Source organism: Pogona vitticeps, chromosome 1 (genome assembly GCF_051106095.1).
Source record: "Pogona vitticeps strain Pit_001003342236 chromosome 1, PviZW2.1, whole genome shotgun sequence".
Lineage (NCBI taxonomy): Eukaryota > Metazoa > Chordata > Lepidosauria > Squamata > Agamidae > Pogona > Pogona vitticeps.
In genome coordinates this window covers 98298928-98314926 of record NC_135783.1, presented here as the reverse complement: position 1 = coordinate 98314926, position 15999 = coordinate 98298928, and the positions used below count along the sequence as shown (strand labels likewise).

The 15999-nt window shown below is 40.8% G+C and overlaps 1 protein-coding gene across 1 annotated transcript in view; it reads right to left on the bottom strand.

Annotated features, from left to right (window-relative positions):
* PREP (prolyl endopeptidase) overlaps positions 1 to 15999 on the bottom strand; it is a 94111-nt gene that overhangs the window by 10903 nt on the left and 67209 nt on the right. The window contains exon 11 of the mRNA XM_020779911.3: positions 4981 to 5117. Coding sequence (XP_020635570.2) covers positions 4981 to 5117 — 137 coding nt within the window. The remainder of the gene's footprint in view (positions 1 to 4980; positions 5118 to 15999) is intronic.

Genomic DNA, 15999 nt, shown 5'->3' with positions numbered 1-15999 from the left:
GCTGATATTTGGTTGTCCTCCATGATCATGTCCTGGATGGCTTTCACATTTGCAGGCACAGAGACAGAAACAGGCCTTCCACAGGGTTTCTCACTTTTAACACCGAAATGGCCAGTTTTAAAATTTAAAATAGATAACACAGCATTTGTTGCATATAAAGGGCCACTGTCACCCATAGTTTCTGACATTTCATCATGGAATTGCTTTGCACTTTTCCCTTGGAGAAACAGGAACTTGATTATGGTCCTATGCTCTTCCACATTGAACTTTTCTGGAGGTGCTGCCATGTTCATTTTGGACCGGAAAATGAAGTTAAGTTAAAATCATAGGTAGTTGATTTTTGCACCACTGAATATAGACAAATTGGCCAATACACCCTGCAATTTATAGCTTCCTAGCTCATTTTTTCTGGGAAAGGTTCAATACTTATCAGCACCCCCTTGTATAAGAAGAATTCAGTTCTTAAAAAAAAAACCAACGGTTTATGAATGTGGGATATTGTGATTGTGATCATGTCTCAAAAACCCAAGAAATGGCGCTATATTGCTACGTAATATCATGCTCACAATGCCAGCAGAAAAATGGATGCCAAGCTTTACATAGTGAAGGGCAGCCTGAATGTTGACAACACCAATGGCAGCAGTCAAGTTCATCTACACAACACGCTCTTGAGCTCACTACCATAGATACAGTGACACCACATAAGGGAAAATCCCAGAAGGTGACTCCTCATCGGTTAGCCACTTCTCACCCAAACTAAAATGTCAGGGCTGTTTTCCAACAAGTATGAATGTCAGAGCTATTGAGCTAGCCCTTAGTTCTATACCCTTAGGCTACTTGTTAGCTTAAGTGTTAATTGTAAATTACCAGGCTTTTGTGTGTGTGTGTGTGTGTGTGTGTGTGTGTGTGTGTGTGTGTGTGTGTGTGTGTGTGTGTGTGTGTGTGTGTGTGTGTGTGTGTGTGTGTGTGTATTAACCACCAGATATGTTGCTACTGCAACCTTATTAAATAAAATCTGTTTAATGAATTATTATTAAATAGATTAGCCTGAAGAAATAAATTTGATTTTCTCAGTTGAATAATCTTTTATGGGAGAAAATAAGGTTTAAAATCACATACATCTTGATCAAGTGCTGAAAAATTATAATGATAAAAAAAGTAAAAATATACAAAAAAAGAAGAAAATTAGTTAAGCAGGCATTTTGGCCTTGCCCCTTGATACTGGAGCACAGCCCCTGAGTAGCCAAGCATTTTTTTAAAAAATGGTCCTCAGTCTTATTGAGGCTACCCACACTACCTTGAAGAAACAAAACCAAATAATTATAGCTCCATATAATTACTCTGCATTTTATGATAACATTACACAAATGTAAAAGTGGGTGATACCTTTTATTGGACCACTAAAAAAATCAAACAAATTGCAAACTTTCATAGAGGAAGCCTACTTCTTCAGTCTAAGCACCATGGATAGTGTAGAAAAATTGTAGACAAGAGTCTAAAAATTGATGGTAGATGAGAGGTGATCCCAGACTTGGCTTCTCACAGACTTCTACCATCAATCTCATCAATTTTTGGATTCTTGCCTATAATTTTTGTGCACTTTCCATGGTGCTTAGCCTGGAGACGTAGGATTCCTCCATGAACATTTGTGATGTGTTTGACTTATTTACTGGTCCAATAAAAGGTATCACCCACACTTACAACTGAGTAATCTTGAGGACCACATGGTCTTTTCCTTGCTCTTAAAATAACATGACATTTTGTTTACAGAAGCTACTCCAATTGTCAGAATTCTGGAATATACTAACCATGAAACACTGAAGCCGAACCATTTAAATAAGGTATTAATTGATGGTACAATGCCACAAAGAGGCTTACAGCCTCCACTTTAAACTTGATATGATTTACACTCTAATTTACACAAGAGGAAACAAAAGCACAGATGGCAAACACTGTTTGCCATGGGTATCAGTATCTAAGGGGACAACATGCAATAATGTTTTCTGGTTCTCCAGCTGAGCTCAGCATGAAGTTTGGAAAGTCTGAAGCCTAAATATTATGCTGGCGTTTTGAAGTCCATTTTACCACCATCTACAAATGACATGGTTGTTCTTTGCTTCTGGACTGATGACTCACTCATTTGGGTTTTATTGTCAGGTTGAATTTATAAACGCATGGCTGAGCTGCTAGTTAAGAGACAGACCAACAAAAATGGAAAAAGACACCAAACAAAGACAAAATCACTTGGGATACGGATAAGATCAAACTTTTTTTTCCCTTCTGGTAATGTGGTTCCAGGAATATTCTAAGGACTTTTTTTTGGTTTTTCTTTTGGTTATCCATAATGTAAGCATGCAAGCCTGTAGTAATACTGAGACCCTATGACAACCTGCTGGAGGACAGTGCCATGCCTCATCTAGGAGAGTCTTTCTTGGAATATAAAGGCCAGGATGACATGACTCAGGTGGATGGATAAGGGGCAGAAGAGCTCAAAAGCCCTGCTGGCAGCCCATCCCCACAGTCACAGGAGGTGGAGCCCGGTACTTCCAGAGTGCACCCATCCCTTCCAGATGAGGATGCCGTAGCCCCAGAGAACAAACATCTCTCATCAGGACCGCCAGGCAACTCTAAGAAGAAATGCTCATTTACATCAAAGACATCACAACTGTAGAAATCAATCGAGTAGCTGTGGCTATGGAAGAGAAACACACATGCCATGGCTAGATAAATCCACAGCCCCAAGACCAGCCCAACTGCTGAAAACAGTAGTAGTTGGATGTAGTCCTCAATTGTCTGGTGCCTCAAACAATGTATGTGAAACATTTTAGGGAAAAGAAGGAAAGGGGCTGGGGGGAAAAGCATGTGTTTCCTTCTTCCCATTAGCTGATTCTCATCTTCCTGGCATCGAACCCCATACTAGTTTGGTAAACCAAACAGGGAGCAGCCGGAATTAAGGGAAGCAGACATTTTGCTTCTGGCCAACAGAATATCAGAGAAGGAAGCTGAAAACTGTGAGCAAGAAATAAAACAGGCAAAACATACATTGTTTGAAGCACCAGACTATCAAGGACTACATCCGACTACTAATCCCAGTAAGAGGAGATACCTGAGGCCAGAAAATACTATTAAAAAACAAGCAAAGGAAGCCCCAAGTCTGAACTTAAGAGTGATGCAAATTAAACAAAAGACTTTTAAATATAATCAGAATTGTACAGACAATTTGAGGTGGTAAAGGATTAAAGACAAGTGAACCTACGAGAGGGTCAAGTAGGTAGGTAGCAGTAAGAGAAGCTGTACTCCTAAAATTTGCTCTCCGAAGGACTGAGCAGTGGAAGCCTATCCTTGACAACCTGAATAGCTGAGAACCCAAGTACCACAACTGTATATGAAGGTCCAGGGAAGGATTCAATCAGATTTAAGGCAATTTCTCCAGGACATTTTGAGAATATACACTGAGAGTTTACAACAACATTCACTTGTTGTTGGTTGTTGTGGGTTTTTCGGGCTCTTTAGCCGTGTTCTGAAGGTTGTTCTTCCTAACATTTTGCCAGTCTCTGTGGCCAGCATCTTCAGAGGATAGCACTCTGTGCTCTGGTGTAGTTGGCTTGGGAGTGCAGTATTTATGGCTGTGAGAACGGCTTTTGTCTTTTTCTATAGATGGGTGATTAGTGTGTATTGTTGTGGGTGTATTGTTGTGCTAAGGAGAAGAGATTATCTGTTCCTGTGGTTGATGGGTGTCATTAGCTGGTCTTTTGTGTGTAGTGATCCCCTGTCCTTGTGGCTGAGTAGAGTTCGTTGACCTTTTGCACACTGTATTTTTGAGAGCTGTATGTTTAGAGCTGTTGCTTGGAAAAGTAAAGCAGGATATTTGTTGACTCCAGTTATTTACCTATTATAAAAAATTCAACTTGTCATACGGCTGGAAGCAGCTCTCAAGGTCTTTTAGGGTTGGATGTAGCCCTCAATTTAGGGACTTCGAGGATTGTCTCAGCTTTGAGACTTTCCCTCATAGTTACACAAAGATTCACTGGCCAGAATACTGTTTGTCTAGGTGCAGTGTTAACTTTAGGCCTATGTAAATGTGCTGGGTATTGCCTAATGAGAGTTGTGCAATCAGCTGTCTGTTTCCAGTTTCAACCAATGGTGCAATGCAACTGCTGAGGTGCTTGGAGAATGGCACTTCTGTCTTGGTGCAATGAGCACTGCAGCAAGCTACTTAAGTGGAAAATGAAAGCTTCTGTTTTGGCTAGCTATTTCTACACATAAGAAGAGTTGTGCTGGATGAGACCACAGGCCCAATGTAGCCCAGCATTTAGTCTCCCATAGTTGATGATACAGATAGGAAGCCACCAGCAGGATTAAGGCAATAGCTTTCTCTTCTGCTGTTATATCCCAGCAGCTGCTATTTGGAGGGATACTACCTCTAAGACTGGAATAAATACACAGCTGTCTGTGACCACTGATGGCCCTGACATGAATTCGTCTTAGTTGTCTTTTAAAGACACCTAAGTTGGTCCCCATCACATCTTGAAGAACCAGGCTCCTTGGTTTAACTATGCTCTCTGTAAAGAATTACCTACTTTTATTTGTTCCAAATCTTCCACCAATCAGCTTCAGTAGGTGGCCCCAGATCACAGTATTATCGAATAGTTGTGCTATTATATGTGTATAATACAAAAACATGGACATCTCTGATGTGTCTTTTTTCTCTCTAAACTGATTGGTGATTAGCCTGATTACTTTAGCTAACAATTTATGCCACTTTTCTAGTTCTGTAAAATCCCTTTTAATATATGGCAACCTGAGAATACTGAGCAGAACAAACAGCATGAAGTGAAATTCAATTTTCTTTGAGGCTTTACTGCAGTACTCCTTAGTTTTAAATTCAACTTACATAACAAAGCAGGCAATCTCCTAGCACAAGATCCTGTGCACTTTTATTAGTTTACATATTTCATGAGCTCCCAACTCTCTGCTTACCTGTAGCTTGGTGTGATAGATATGTTGAAGCCACCATAACCGTAAAGAAAGGCAGGAGAGGACCCATCTAATTTGATTCCTTTTTTGTGGACAATAAACATGGGGATCTTTGTACCATCTTTGCTGGGGTAGAAAACCTAGGACATAGAGGGGAAATATGGAATATCACTAGAAGGGAATGCATTTGCAAGAATATTAGTGCTAGACAGCCATCATCCTGTACAAAGGGAAGTAAGAATGGAAGACAGTGAAATTATGCTGCAAGAAATCTTAATGTAAGAATCACATTACCTGACATTTGACAGTTACATTGCTAGAAAACATACTACCCCAAGTAAAATGAAACTGTAGCAGTTTATTAACCTGAAAGAGCGTTAGATTCCATCTCCAAAAGGCTATTGTAAAATAAATTAGGAGAAAAAACATCTTTGGTAGACAAAAGACTGGTTTTTTTTAAATTCATAATCTTTATACACAAAAAAGCCCCCAGGTTCCTTGTGACCTTTGGGTTAAAGGCTGCAAGGCCACTAGTCCATAACAAGAAGAGGCAGTAAAAGAGGACTGTATTTTGGCTTCCTCTTTATTTTTCAGTGATCAGGAAACACGGTTTAGATGATGGAAGGTCACTTGCCAAAGCCTTGCTTAAAGGATGCCTCACTCCTGTTGCGCTCAGGTTGTGCAGTGATCAGAAAGAGGGAGCATGATGAGCAAAATGCAGACCTACTCCTGCTCTTCTGAACTACTTGTACTGACCACCTTTCCCTATTATAGCCGCAATAGGAGACCAAAGTCACATTTTCATGTGTGAGATAGGGTCCCAGTTCTTCAGTTCTAAGATATATTATATATTCACTGAATGCCTACAGGAAAAGGATGGGACAGGATTTGCTCTCCAAAGCAGCTGTGAACCCTCTATGACCAGGGCTCCCAATTGGACTCATTCACTGTCTTTCATATGTAGAGCTCTCTCGTGCATTCCACTGAATAGTTACTATGATGATGCTCTTGTTCCAGGGCTCAGTCTTCTTAGGACAATGTGTGTGGTTACAGACATAGGAAGGTGAAGATGCTGTCGCACTCTGGCTGAAAATCTTGCTGCTCAAGATAGGAAGTCACAATAGACTTCACTGAACCAGTGGGGTTTTGGTCAGACCACATCTTTGTAAGCTCCAATGGACCGTCTCTACTTACTACACTAAAGTAAGTCACAGTTAGAGTAGCCCGCTTGATTCAGTGGAACATATGGAGCAGCTAACTCACCAAATCGCCCACTGATCCAATGGGCCAATACTAAGCAGCAGGATTCCCCTTAACCAACTCAGTCACACCTTTTGCTAATCCTTTCTCTGCCTCTTTTAAGTCTTCTACCTGTGCAAGATTCATGTGTTTCCTCAGCGTGTTTGATTTGGCTTTGATTTCAATGGCCAGTGTCCTGTGCAATATTTTCACACATGTGGAATTCCAACTGCATAAGCTACCATGGTGCTCTGACAACATGTGAGTCATATGTGACCAGGCACACACAATCTGCACCTTGTCCGATCACCATCACAACTTCCACAGATGGGAGTTTCACATGCATAAATACTGAACACGGATACTAGACAAAATGTTAACATTCTGTTTTCGAACCAGATCTTCTCTTTACTTCTTCATTCTATTTAAGTTTAAAGCTGCAAGATTTTTTAGTGGAATAAGTAAATGACTGAAACAGATCATGTATAATTTCCTACAGGAGACCAAAACCTCTGCCTGAACAAAAGTTTTTTTGACTTGCGTCTACAATCTAAGAGAAATGTGAGCAGTGACGTCCTTTTTTTGGTAGGGCACATAAACAGACCAGCAGAGCCTTCAATGCCAAGACCCTGCTATGACTTGTGGAAGCGGTTGCTTGAGCAGAAGCTCCCCTATTTCTGCAAACATGTGGGAATGCACACATGGGGAAAGGAACTTGCCTAAAACAGGTTAAACTCAGACTATGTTGAGCAACTTGAATAGTCATCTAAAGTTTCACAACAAATAAGAAACAGAATGCATTTTAAATGAAACTTCTTGTGCTCCTTTTAAATGTCTTTTCCTATGGAAACGGAAACACCTTCTATCTTTACTGGAATACAGCACCCACTGGTTACTATGCAAAAGTTAGTATGAGCCAGAGCTATTTCTGTAGCCAGTTGATAACTCCAGGGGGACTGCAGCCCTCTCTCCCTCCCCCTTGTGATATGAAGTTAATATATTTATCCTCACACCCACGGTTTGTAAAACTGAGTGCCAAACATCACTACTACGTTACGAATTAGCTTTTGCTGAACTGCAGCTACACATTTTAGAACTGGGAGTGGGGAAAAGGAATGCAGTGGGAGTGAAGGGAATTGCTAAAGCTGCTATGGCACACATTCCAAAATCACTTGCTATTTCTGGTCACACTGCACGCAGCAGGTGACAAGAAAAACTTCCAGGCCCGTCTTGAAAGCACTTCGCTTTATCTGGCCTTTAACAGAAAGTCTTGTACACAGAGTAAGCTGCAACACAACTGAGGCGTTCTGAAACATGAAGAGAGAACAAGCAAGGAATACACTGCCATCACCCTCTCTGTTGTCAGTTCCATCACCCTCTCACCCAGGGAAGGTGTGAGTTATGAACAGAACTGTTCTGTTTACTGTAGGTTTTCTGTGTAATTCTGCATAGCCTTCTCATCAGAAATTCAACTACTGTATAGGACAATCTGGGAACTGAGGAACCCTACTGCTGTCAATTGTTAATTTACAAATATTTGCTAGTGCTCAGTAGGCAAGATAGTTTGTTTTAGGAAAAAAATGGTTTTAGGAAAAAAATGGAATGATGAACTAGAAACCTGTTTCTCCTAATCAATGGACAGAAATTTTGGCTGCGTATCTGCCATATCAATGGATTTAAAATCGCAACTCATACAGCAAAACGTTTAGCTTTCTTTATACTGGACTCCATAATGTTCACTCAGTGAAGATTTTACTATGCTAGCTAGCTGCTTCCCTCATGTGCCTTTTATAGGCTTTGATTGGGAGACGAGCAACGGTAGCATCACGTTAATTTTTAAATTAAACTTGTTTTGGAGCAATTGTTGGATTTTACTGATTAGCATGTGCTTTTAAATTATTTGCTTGCATCTTAAAATTTCTTTTGGTTTTAGTACCACTAGAACCTTCATTACTTTTTTCACAATCATAAGACTTTCCCCCCCAGTAACATTATAGATGTTTGTCCTGCATCTTTGCTAGCACTGATGTCCAAAGATAGTAAACTTCTCCACACTTGTCTATCAAGAGCCACAGACAAGGATGTCCTCCAGAACAGTGGCCCCAACCTTTCTTGAGCCGTGGGTCGGTTGGGGGGGGGCAAGGTCCATGCGGGGGGGCAAGGTCCATGCGAGAGGGGCAGGGTGTGCTTGCGGCGGGGTGGGGTTTGCTTGTGCGCATGCATGGAGGGGTGCGGCGCACTTGCGTGCATGCGCAAAGGGAAAGGGCGTGCTTGTGGAGGGGTCGGGCATGTGGGTGGGCGGGCTGTGTGTGCATGTGGGATGCGTGGGGGTAGTGCATGTGGGGGGTGGGAGATCTATCTCTGCAGCCTGGTCCTGCCACGGCCACAGACTGGCACCGGGCAGAGGACTGGGGGTTGGGGACCCCTGCTCCAGAAGTCTATCACTCATTGAATTTTCAACTTCAATTTATTCCTGACCCCTAATACATTTCTTGAGAGGAGAAAAATTTACATAACATTCTACATAACTGTTCAATAAGCCAGTGCTGAGGAATGCTGTTACACTACAAGTCAATTACCTCTGGTTAACATAGCCAATCTCCACCTCTTCCTCCTTCTCCACCAGATGTTGCATGACATCATGGCTGCAGGCTACAGTACTGCTAAACAGAGCTGTTGCATCCAAATCAGTCCCCTAGGTTTTTAAAAAATTTTCTTTCCTGCACTTGTTTCCCCATGTAATTCAACTTGAACAGCTATAACAGTCTGTAATTATCTGTATTAAGTGAACAACGTATTCTAGCTTCCTGCTTCTTATGAGTTCTATTATTTCTTGTTCTTTATTTATTCATCTTAGTACATCTGCGCTGGTGACCAATTCCAGCCAATTCTTACCATCTTATGCTACAAACACTTTCAAGTGCTTCTTCCTTATTTTTATAACAGCCTGTGTTTATATCCACAGTATTGTACCAAGCAACAGAAATGAGAATACATAGCACCGTGCAACATAAATTCTCAAATTCAGTTCTTTATTGAAACAAAGCTGCTCCACTCCATCTCTCTTGTGATTTATTTTGCTTCCGGTGTTCATCTTACCAAATTCCAAGGTGCTCATCATATTTGTTAAAATGTCCACACTTTCATTTTGAATTTTTAAGTGCACTTCTGGGCTGCTTATTTTTTTCACTGACCACCACCAACTTAGTTTTCTTAACATTCATTTTTAGACGATGTTCCTTTCTTAATTCTTTGACTTCAATGAGTTACCTTTGAAGACCATTTGGTGTTGTTTACAGTATCAACCCATTAGAGCTGGAATATGATGTGGTTAATGGCCCATGTTATATCTTACTTAACAGGCTCCATTGCATTTGCAATTTTTAAAAGCAATTTTTAAAAAGGTCCTTCCAAACTTAAGACCCTAAGCTATAGCTTATTTAGCTTGCATGTAAACCCAGCACTGCAAGCAGCCTATCCCCATGGCTTTGCTAGGACCGACATTTCAATAAAAGAACAGCAACCTGGGCTAATTAGGCCTTACAGCCAAATACTAAGGCTTCATGAATGTGAGACTGTTATGTGCAGAGATAAATAAAACAAAGCTATTTTGGAAAAATCACAATATCATTATAAATAATCAAGGAAGCCTTTAGGAGAGTTCACTTCACCAGGTACCCATGGGAAAAGAAGCAAAGTCATGTTGACGGAGGCTAAGTACTGTACCAGAAGGCAACCATTTTTTTTGGGGGGGGGGGGTCCCTTATTAGTGAGCCTGGCAGTCTAGTAACAAATGGTTGCTGGAAATAAACACACCAGGTGGCTGACAGAAAAAGAGAGAAAAGGAAGAAAATGTTAAGGTTGAAAAAGGTTCAGTCAGAAATCCTGCAGTGAAGGCACAGAGTAAGTTTCTTTTTATTCTTGCCTACCAAGTAAAGAAAAGAGTTTAATTTGCCCACACAAATATCAAATGTCAAAAGTGGGTTTTGATGCAAAGTGGGTTAATAGGATGCTTCAGAAGTTGTCTTTTCTTCTTTTATATTCTTTTTGAGCTTTTCCTCAGCACAGCGAAGTTTGGCGAGCATTTCTTAAAATTTTAACTTTAAAAGTGTACTTCCTCATTTTGTGTATTTACTAAGAAAACTGAGAAATTAAAGTCAATTTCTTTTCATTAGTGTCTGAAACTCCAGGATACAGCTGAGAACTGGATGCAGGGGGAGAGGAGGTTAAAAGGGAACACATAAAGTTTTTACAATACAATGATGGACACCATTTATACTGTGGGCTATAAACTTAATCCCCTATGTTCCTCTCTGCCCCGGCATCTGCCCTTCTGACACAGAGCTCTCTTAAAAGACACTTCAACTGGTACACAACCAATATGGTAACATCATCTTATTCAAGCTATCATCATTATCTTTATACTACAACAAATCAAATCATCCATTTGGATTGCCAACAGCTGGATTCCAGGCTTTGAATTACCAGTATCGTTTGGAATTGTCTTCTAATCCTTTTTCCCCCCAAGCAGTATACAGACATGCTTTTGACTAGAGAATCCAAGATAGTAACTTAACTTGCCCAGAGTTATACTTAGGTCCAAAGCTGAGGTTAGAGGAGTCAAGTTCATCCTGTTTGGAATACCCACTGGTAACATTTAAGCTTCCAGTCTAACATTCTGGGTTGAAACAGTCTTTGCCTATTTTGTCTAATTCACAATGGCCCATTTGTCTAATCTTCTGTGACTTCTTGCTTAAAGATTTTGGATCATGACATTAGAAGCTACCTTTATGCTTGCCATGCTCTTTTAGATAAATAATATAGCACAGGGGCATGGCATTCTGTCTAAAAGACATTTAGACTTTTGGACAACACAAAACAAAAGCCCTACTTGCCAGAACAACTAGGCATGCATGCATATTTAACAGAATTAAAATATAATTTAAATATCTAATTACTGATCAACCTTAAGTCATTTTAAATAATTTAATTTAAAAAAACAATGATAATTAATAATTTAATATAAAAAAGTTTTGATTTTTCTTCAGTGACACACACACAAAAAAACCACAACAGGCTTTCTATGTTCAGCTTTATGCTCGAAACATACACCTGTTCATTTTACTAAGGTGAGTGCAATGCTGACAACTGCCTTACTTAAGATTTAGAAATCATATTATTTAAAAAAAATAAAAAGAAGATAGCTGTATTGGCCATATGAAAAGTTCCAAAATCTACTGTTGTGATTAAGACAATTATAAACTTCTGTTTTCAGTTTCCTAAAATGAACTTCACATTATAGTTCAGGCTCCGTCATAGTTTCAGGCTCATGGCTGGATTTTTGTCATGAACTTTCAGTTGCTCATCACAAGAATTTTACAATATAAAGAACCGAGCTTTTGGAAAGCAACTTCAATTTAGTCTTCCCTGTTTTGAAAGCCAGTTACTTTTCTCCAAAAAGTAGTTTAGTCAGGCCATCTATTAGATTTACTTGCTGCTTGGAAGAACATCAGTCTTTGACAATGGAGGCCATTTACTGCTTAAGATCATTCGTCTTAACAGTACAAAAGGACTACCTTGAGAATATTAACAACCTTTTATTTGCAGGGTGATACTGCTTTCAAAATTCCATGGAAAACGCCTCAAGGATGGACAATTAGTTCAAAAATAGTGATCTACTCTGGATACATATCACATTTTTCATACAGTAAAGCTAGAATCTACCATCCCTCTAATGCAGGGGTGGGCAATGTTGGTAGGCCTGCAGAGCAAACTTTTGTCCCCAGACTCTGCAGCAGGTCATATGAGGCCCAGAAATGTATGGAATCAGTCACCTGAAGCAAACCAGCTAACTGGCTGGAGGGCGCTTCCAGTTGGTTAGTGATTTACTCACTCTGCTAAAGCAAGTCACAATCAGAGTGGGATCCATTTGGATGAATGGGACTTTTGGAAGAGTTGACTCATGAATCCCTACTGATTCAATGGGCCTACTATATTGTGGCATGTTACACTGAGCAACAGATTTTCATCCTATGACTGACTGAATCCCTTATTAACATCCAAGATGCACCTTCAGTTTGCCTGTCAACACATATTTAAAAAGTTATACTAACCAGTGTGATGAAGCGGATCGAGTGACAGACTAGAAGAGACCTGGGTTCAAATCTTGCTTGGCTATGGAATCTCATTGGAGGCATCACATTTACCTTGGAAACCCTATTCAGGTTGCTATAAGTCTATGCCAACTTGATGGCACATAACACAGTCTACCACACTGTTTGAAGGAAGACACCAGTGTTGGCCAGACTACCTAAAGAGCCATATCTCAACATATGAGTCTTCTCAGCACTTAAGATAATCAGAGGAGGCCCTCCTCTAGGTCCCATTGCCAGGCAGAAATGATTGACGGGTACACGAGAGAGGGCCTTCTCTGCGGCGGCTGCTCCCAGGTTACTGAATGCAATCCCTCAGGAAGTTACCATACATTCGTTACATGCCTCTTCTCATTTTACCTTTCCATGGACAGCTTTTCAGTCAGACCCATGACTGAGTCCCTGAATCACCTTTTTTAATTAAAATACCTGTAGTTTGTAATGTTTTACATGTTTCTTACCTACTCAATGTACAGTGGTGCCTCGCTTAACGATTGCTTCGTACAACGAAAAATTCACTTAACGATTGCTTTTTCAGAGCGATCTTGTGCTTCACTTAACGATTTTCCCTATGGGTGATTTTTGCTTAACGATTTCGGGACCATGCTTCACTTAACGATGACAGTTTTAGGTCCCCTTGTTTCGCTTAACGTTTTTTTTACAGCCCCGTTTTTGCTATTTTTAAAATATTCTAAAATGTTTAAAAAATGTTTAAAATGCTTGGAATCGTTAGTGCACCTAATAAAACCTTCGTTAACTTAATTTGGCTTTGTTCTGAGTCTTTTTCATTTTTTTGTGAATTTTTTCCCCCATTGAAATAGGCTTCAATGCATTTCAATGGGTTTCGCTTACGTTTTTTCCTATGGGGATTTTCGCTTAAGGATGGTAATTCGTTCCAATTGGAACGGATTATCCGGTTTTCAATGCAACTCTATGGGAAATGGTGTTTCGCTTAACAATGTTTTCACATAGCAATTTTTTTTGGAACCAATTAAAATCGTTAAGCGAGGCACCACTGTATTTTAATCAATTTTATAGTTTAATTGCTTTCCAATGTATACTTTATTATGTTTTTAATTCTATTCTTTTTAATATTGTGAGCCACCCTGAGTTGCCTTATTGGGAGAAAGGTGACTTATAAATAAGACAAATAAATTAAATAAACAACAAAATAAGCATTCCAAAATACATAGTACTGTATGAACCGGGGTTTCCTGCAAACGGTTTGGTGCTTGGATGGCTACAGTGATTTAATCCACAGAAATCCTACTTGAGAAAAATGTGGATCATACGGGATCCAAGAATATTAAACCTGGATAAATTGTTTACAAATGTTACAGCTTCTACGGTACATAAAATCTTTCTTGGAGGAAGCCATCGGAGACCTCCTGGGGGTCCCCCGCTGCCGCGAAGGCAAAAGGGCAGGGGGAAAGGACAGGAAATTCGAATCTCCCATCCTTTCCCCCTGCCTCTTTGCCTTCGGAGGACTGCAAGGGCTCCCTCCGATGTCAGGGGAAAGCCCTTGGAGACGTCCAGGGGGTCCGACTGCGGTGGCGGGGGACCCCCAGGAGGTATCTGATGGTTTGGAGGAAGCCATAGGATACCACCTGGGAGTCCCCCGCCACCGTGATCAGACCCCCAGGAGGCTTCCAAGGGCTTTCCCCTGACATCGGAGGGAGCCCTTGCAGAAGTGTATTCGCTCCGTAAGACACACACACTCCCCCCCTTATACGTCTTATGGAGCAAAAAAATACGGTATTGAATTCTCTGTTATCTGTATTTTTTAAAAGTATGAGTTCCATGGGTGTAATGCTATAGCTGTGTTCCTTCAAGTTTTCCCTGTTCAGTGGATAGTAGTCTATAAACACACTCTGCAGGAATTTGGGACAAATGCTAGAAATCTGAGTCATTTTGCCAAACAAAGACTGTTACTCTGCAACTGAGATCTTATTTCAAAGCCAAAAGCCTTCCTTCATTTACTGTATCATGAATAAACAACCAACTACCACTTCCACTTGATCAAGATAGTATTGCTATCAGTAGAATCCAATGTTACTATTGTTGAAACCGCATTACACTCCTGACCAAAGTTCAAAGATAGCTATCTATAATTTAACTTCCGTTAAAGACAGATGCCTAATAGGTCTTGTTACAGAATGTATCTCCTTTCCTATTTGGGTTGGAGAACAGGATTTTGCACATCTTTTGCCAGATGGCATGCCACAATGACCTGGGCAGCTGACACAATCTCACCCAAATGCCCTCTCTGCTGCTGATCCTGTCCTGCCCCACAGTACTTTCAAGAACTATGGGCAATGAAGCAAAATAGGAGAAAGCTAGACAGCATGTGGAGGTGGTTCCCAAGGGTATTTAATTTGTTATTGTTGTTGCTTAGTCGTGTCTGACTCCTCGTGACCCCACGAACCAGAGCACGCCAGGCCCTCCTGTCTTCCACTGCCTCCCAGAGCTGGGTCAAATTCATGTTGGTAGCTTCGATGACACTGTCCAACCATCTCATCCCCTTTTCCTCTGTACTTAAATTAAGAGTTGCAAAAATCCCAACAATGCCTACTGAGCATCAGGGAAAGCTGCTCAAAATCTTTTCACACTGTCCAGATAAGCAAAGAGGCACAAAACCATCAAGAAGGATTTTTCACATTGTTTGCAATTTATACGGAGCTGTTCAAGGTTTGCGTCATTTTTTTAAAAAGAAGAGGTTATCCACCAGAACCTAAACCACCATATTTTGGCAATAGATCAGGTTGAGATGTCCATTGCACCAGCTTGTCCAGTTATATTACCGTATGTTTCTGTGTACAGTGGTGCCCCGCATGATGATGATAATCCGTTCCGGAAAAATCACTGTTAAGAGAAATCGCTGTCATGTGAAAAACAATTCCCCATTGGAATGCACTGAAACCAATTTAATGTTTTCCAATGGGGAAATTACCTCATCATCCAGCAAAGATCACCCATAGAGGAAGCCATTTTCCGAGCACTGATCAGTTGTTAAAATGGCTGCCCTGTGAAGCATGGGTCCGGAAAACACAGGGCAACCATTTTAGGAACCCGACAATCAGCTGTAAAGATCGTCGTCTTGCGAATAAACAGTTCGCAAAGCACGGACCAAATTGTCGTCGAGCAGAATTCCCCCATAGGAATGTTTTGCGAATCGCTATAGGAATCCCGAAAAGTCACCGTCCTGCAGATTCGTCGTAAAGTGGGGTTGTCATCTAGGGGTTGTACCATTGTATAAGATGATACTTTTGACTAAAATCTTTAGACTAAAACTTGAGGGTCGTCTTATACATGGAAATAAGCTGAGGAGAGAACAAAACAGCCCATACTTTGCCTCTGCAAACAAGCTTCCTTCAGTCATGAGGCTCCGCTTTGTATAGTCAGGATCCTGCAGTGCTTTGATCCCTTTCCCCCTCCCTTCGTGCTAAGTCCCGCGGGATTGCTTTGATCCCTTTCCCCCTCCTTTTGCTAAGCCCTGTGGGGCTTAGAAAGAAGAGAGAAAGCGGGGATCAAAGTGATTGGAATACATCTCCTTGGAGGTGAAGCCTGTAGGCAGTGCTCAGATTCAACAGGGACTCATAATGTCCAAGCGTTCTGAGCCTGGAGGCTGAAT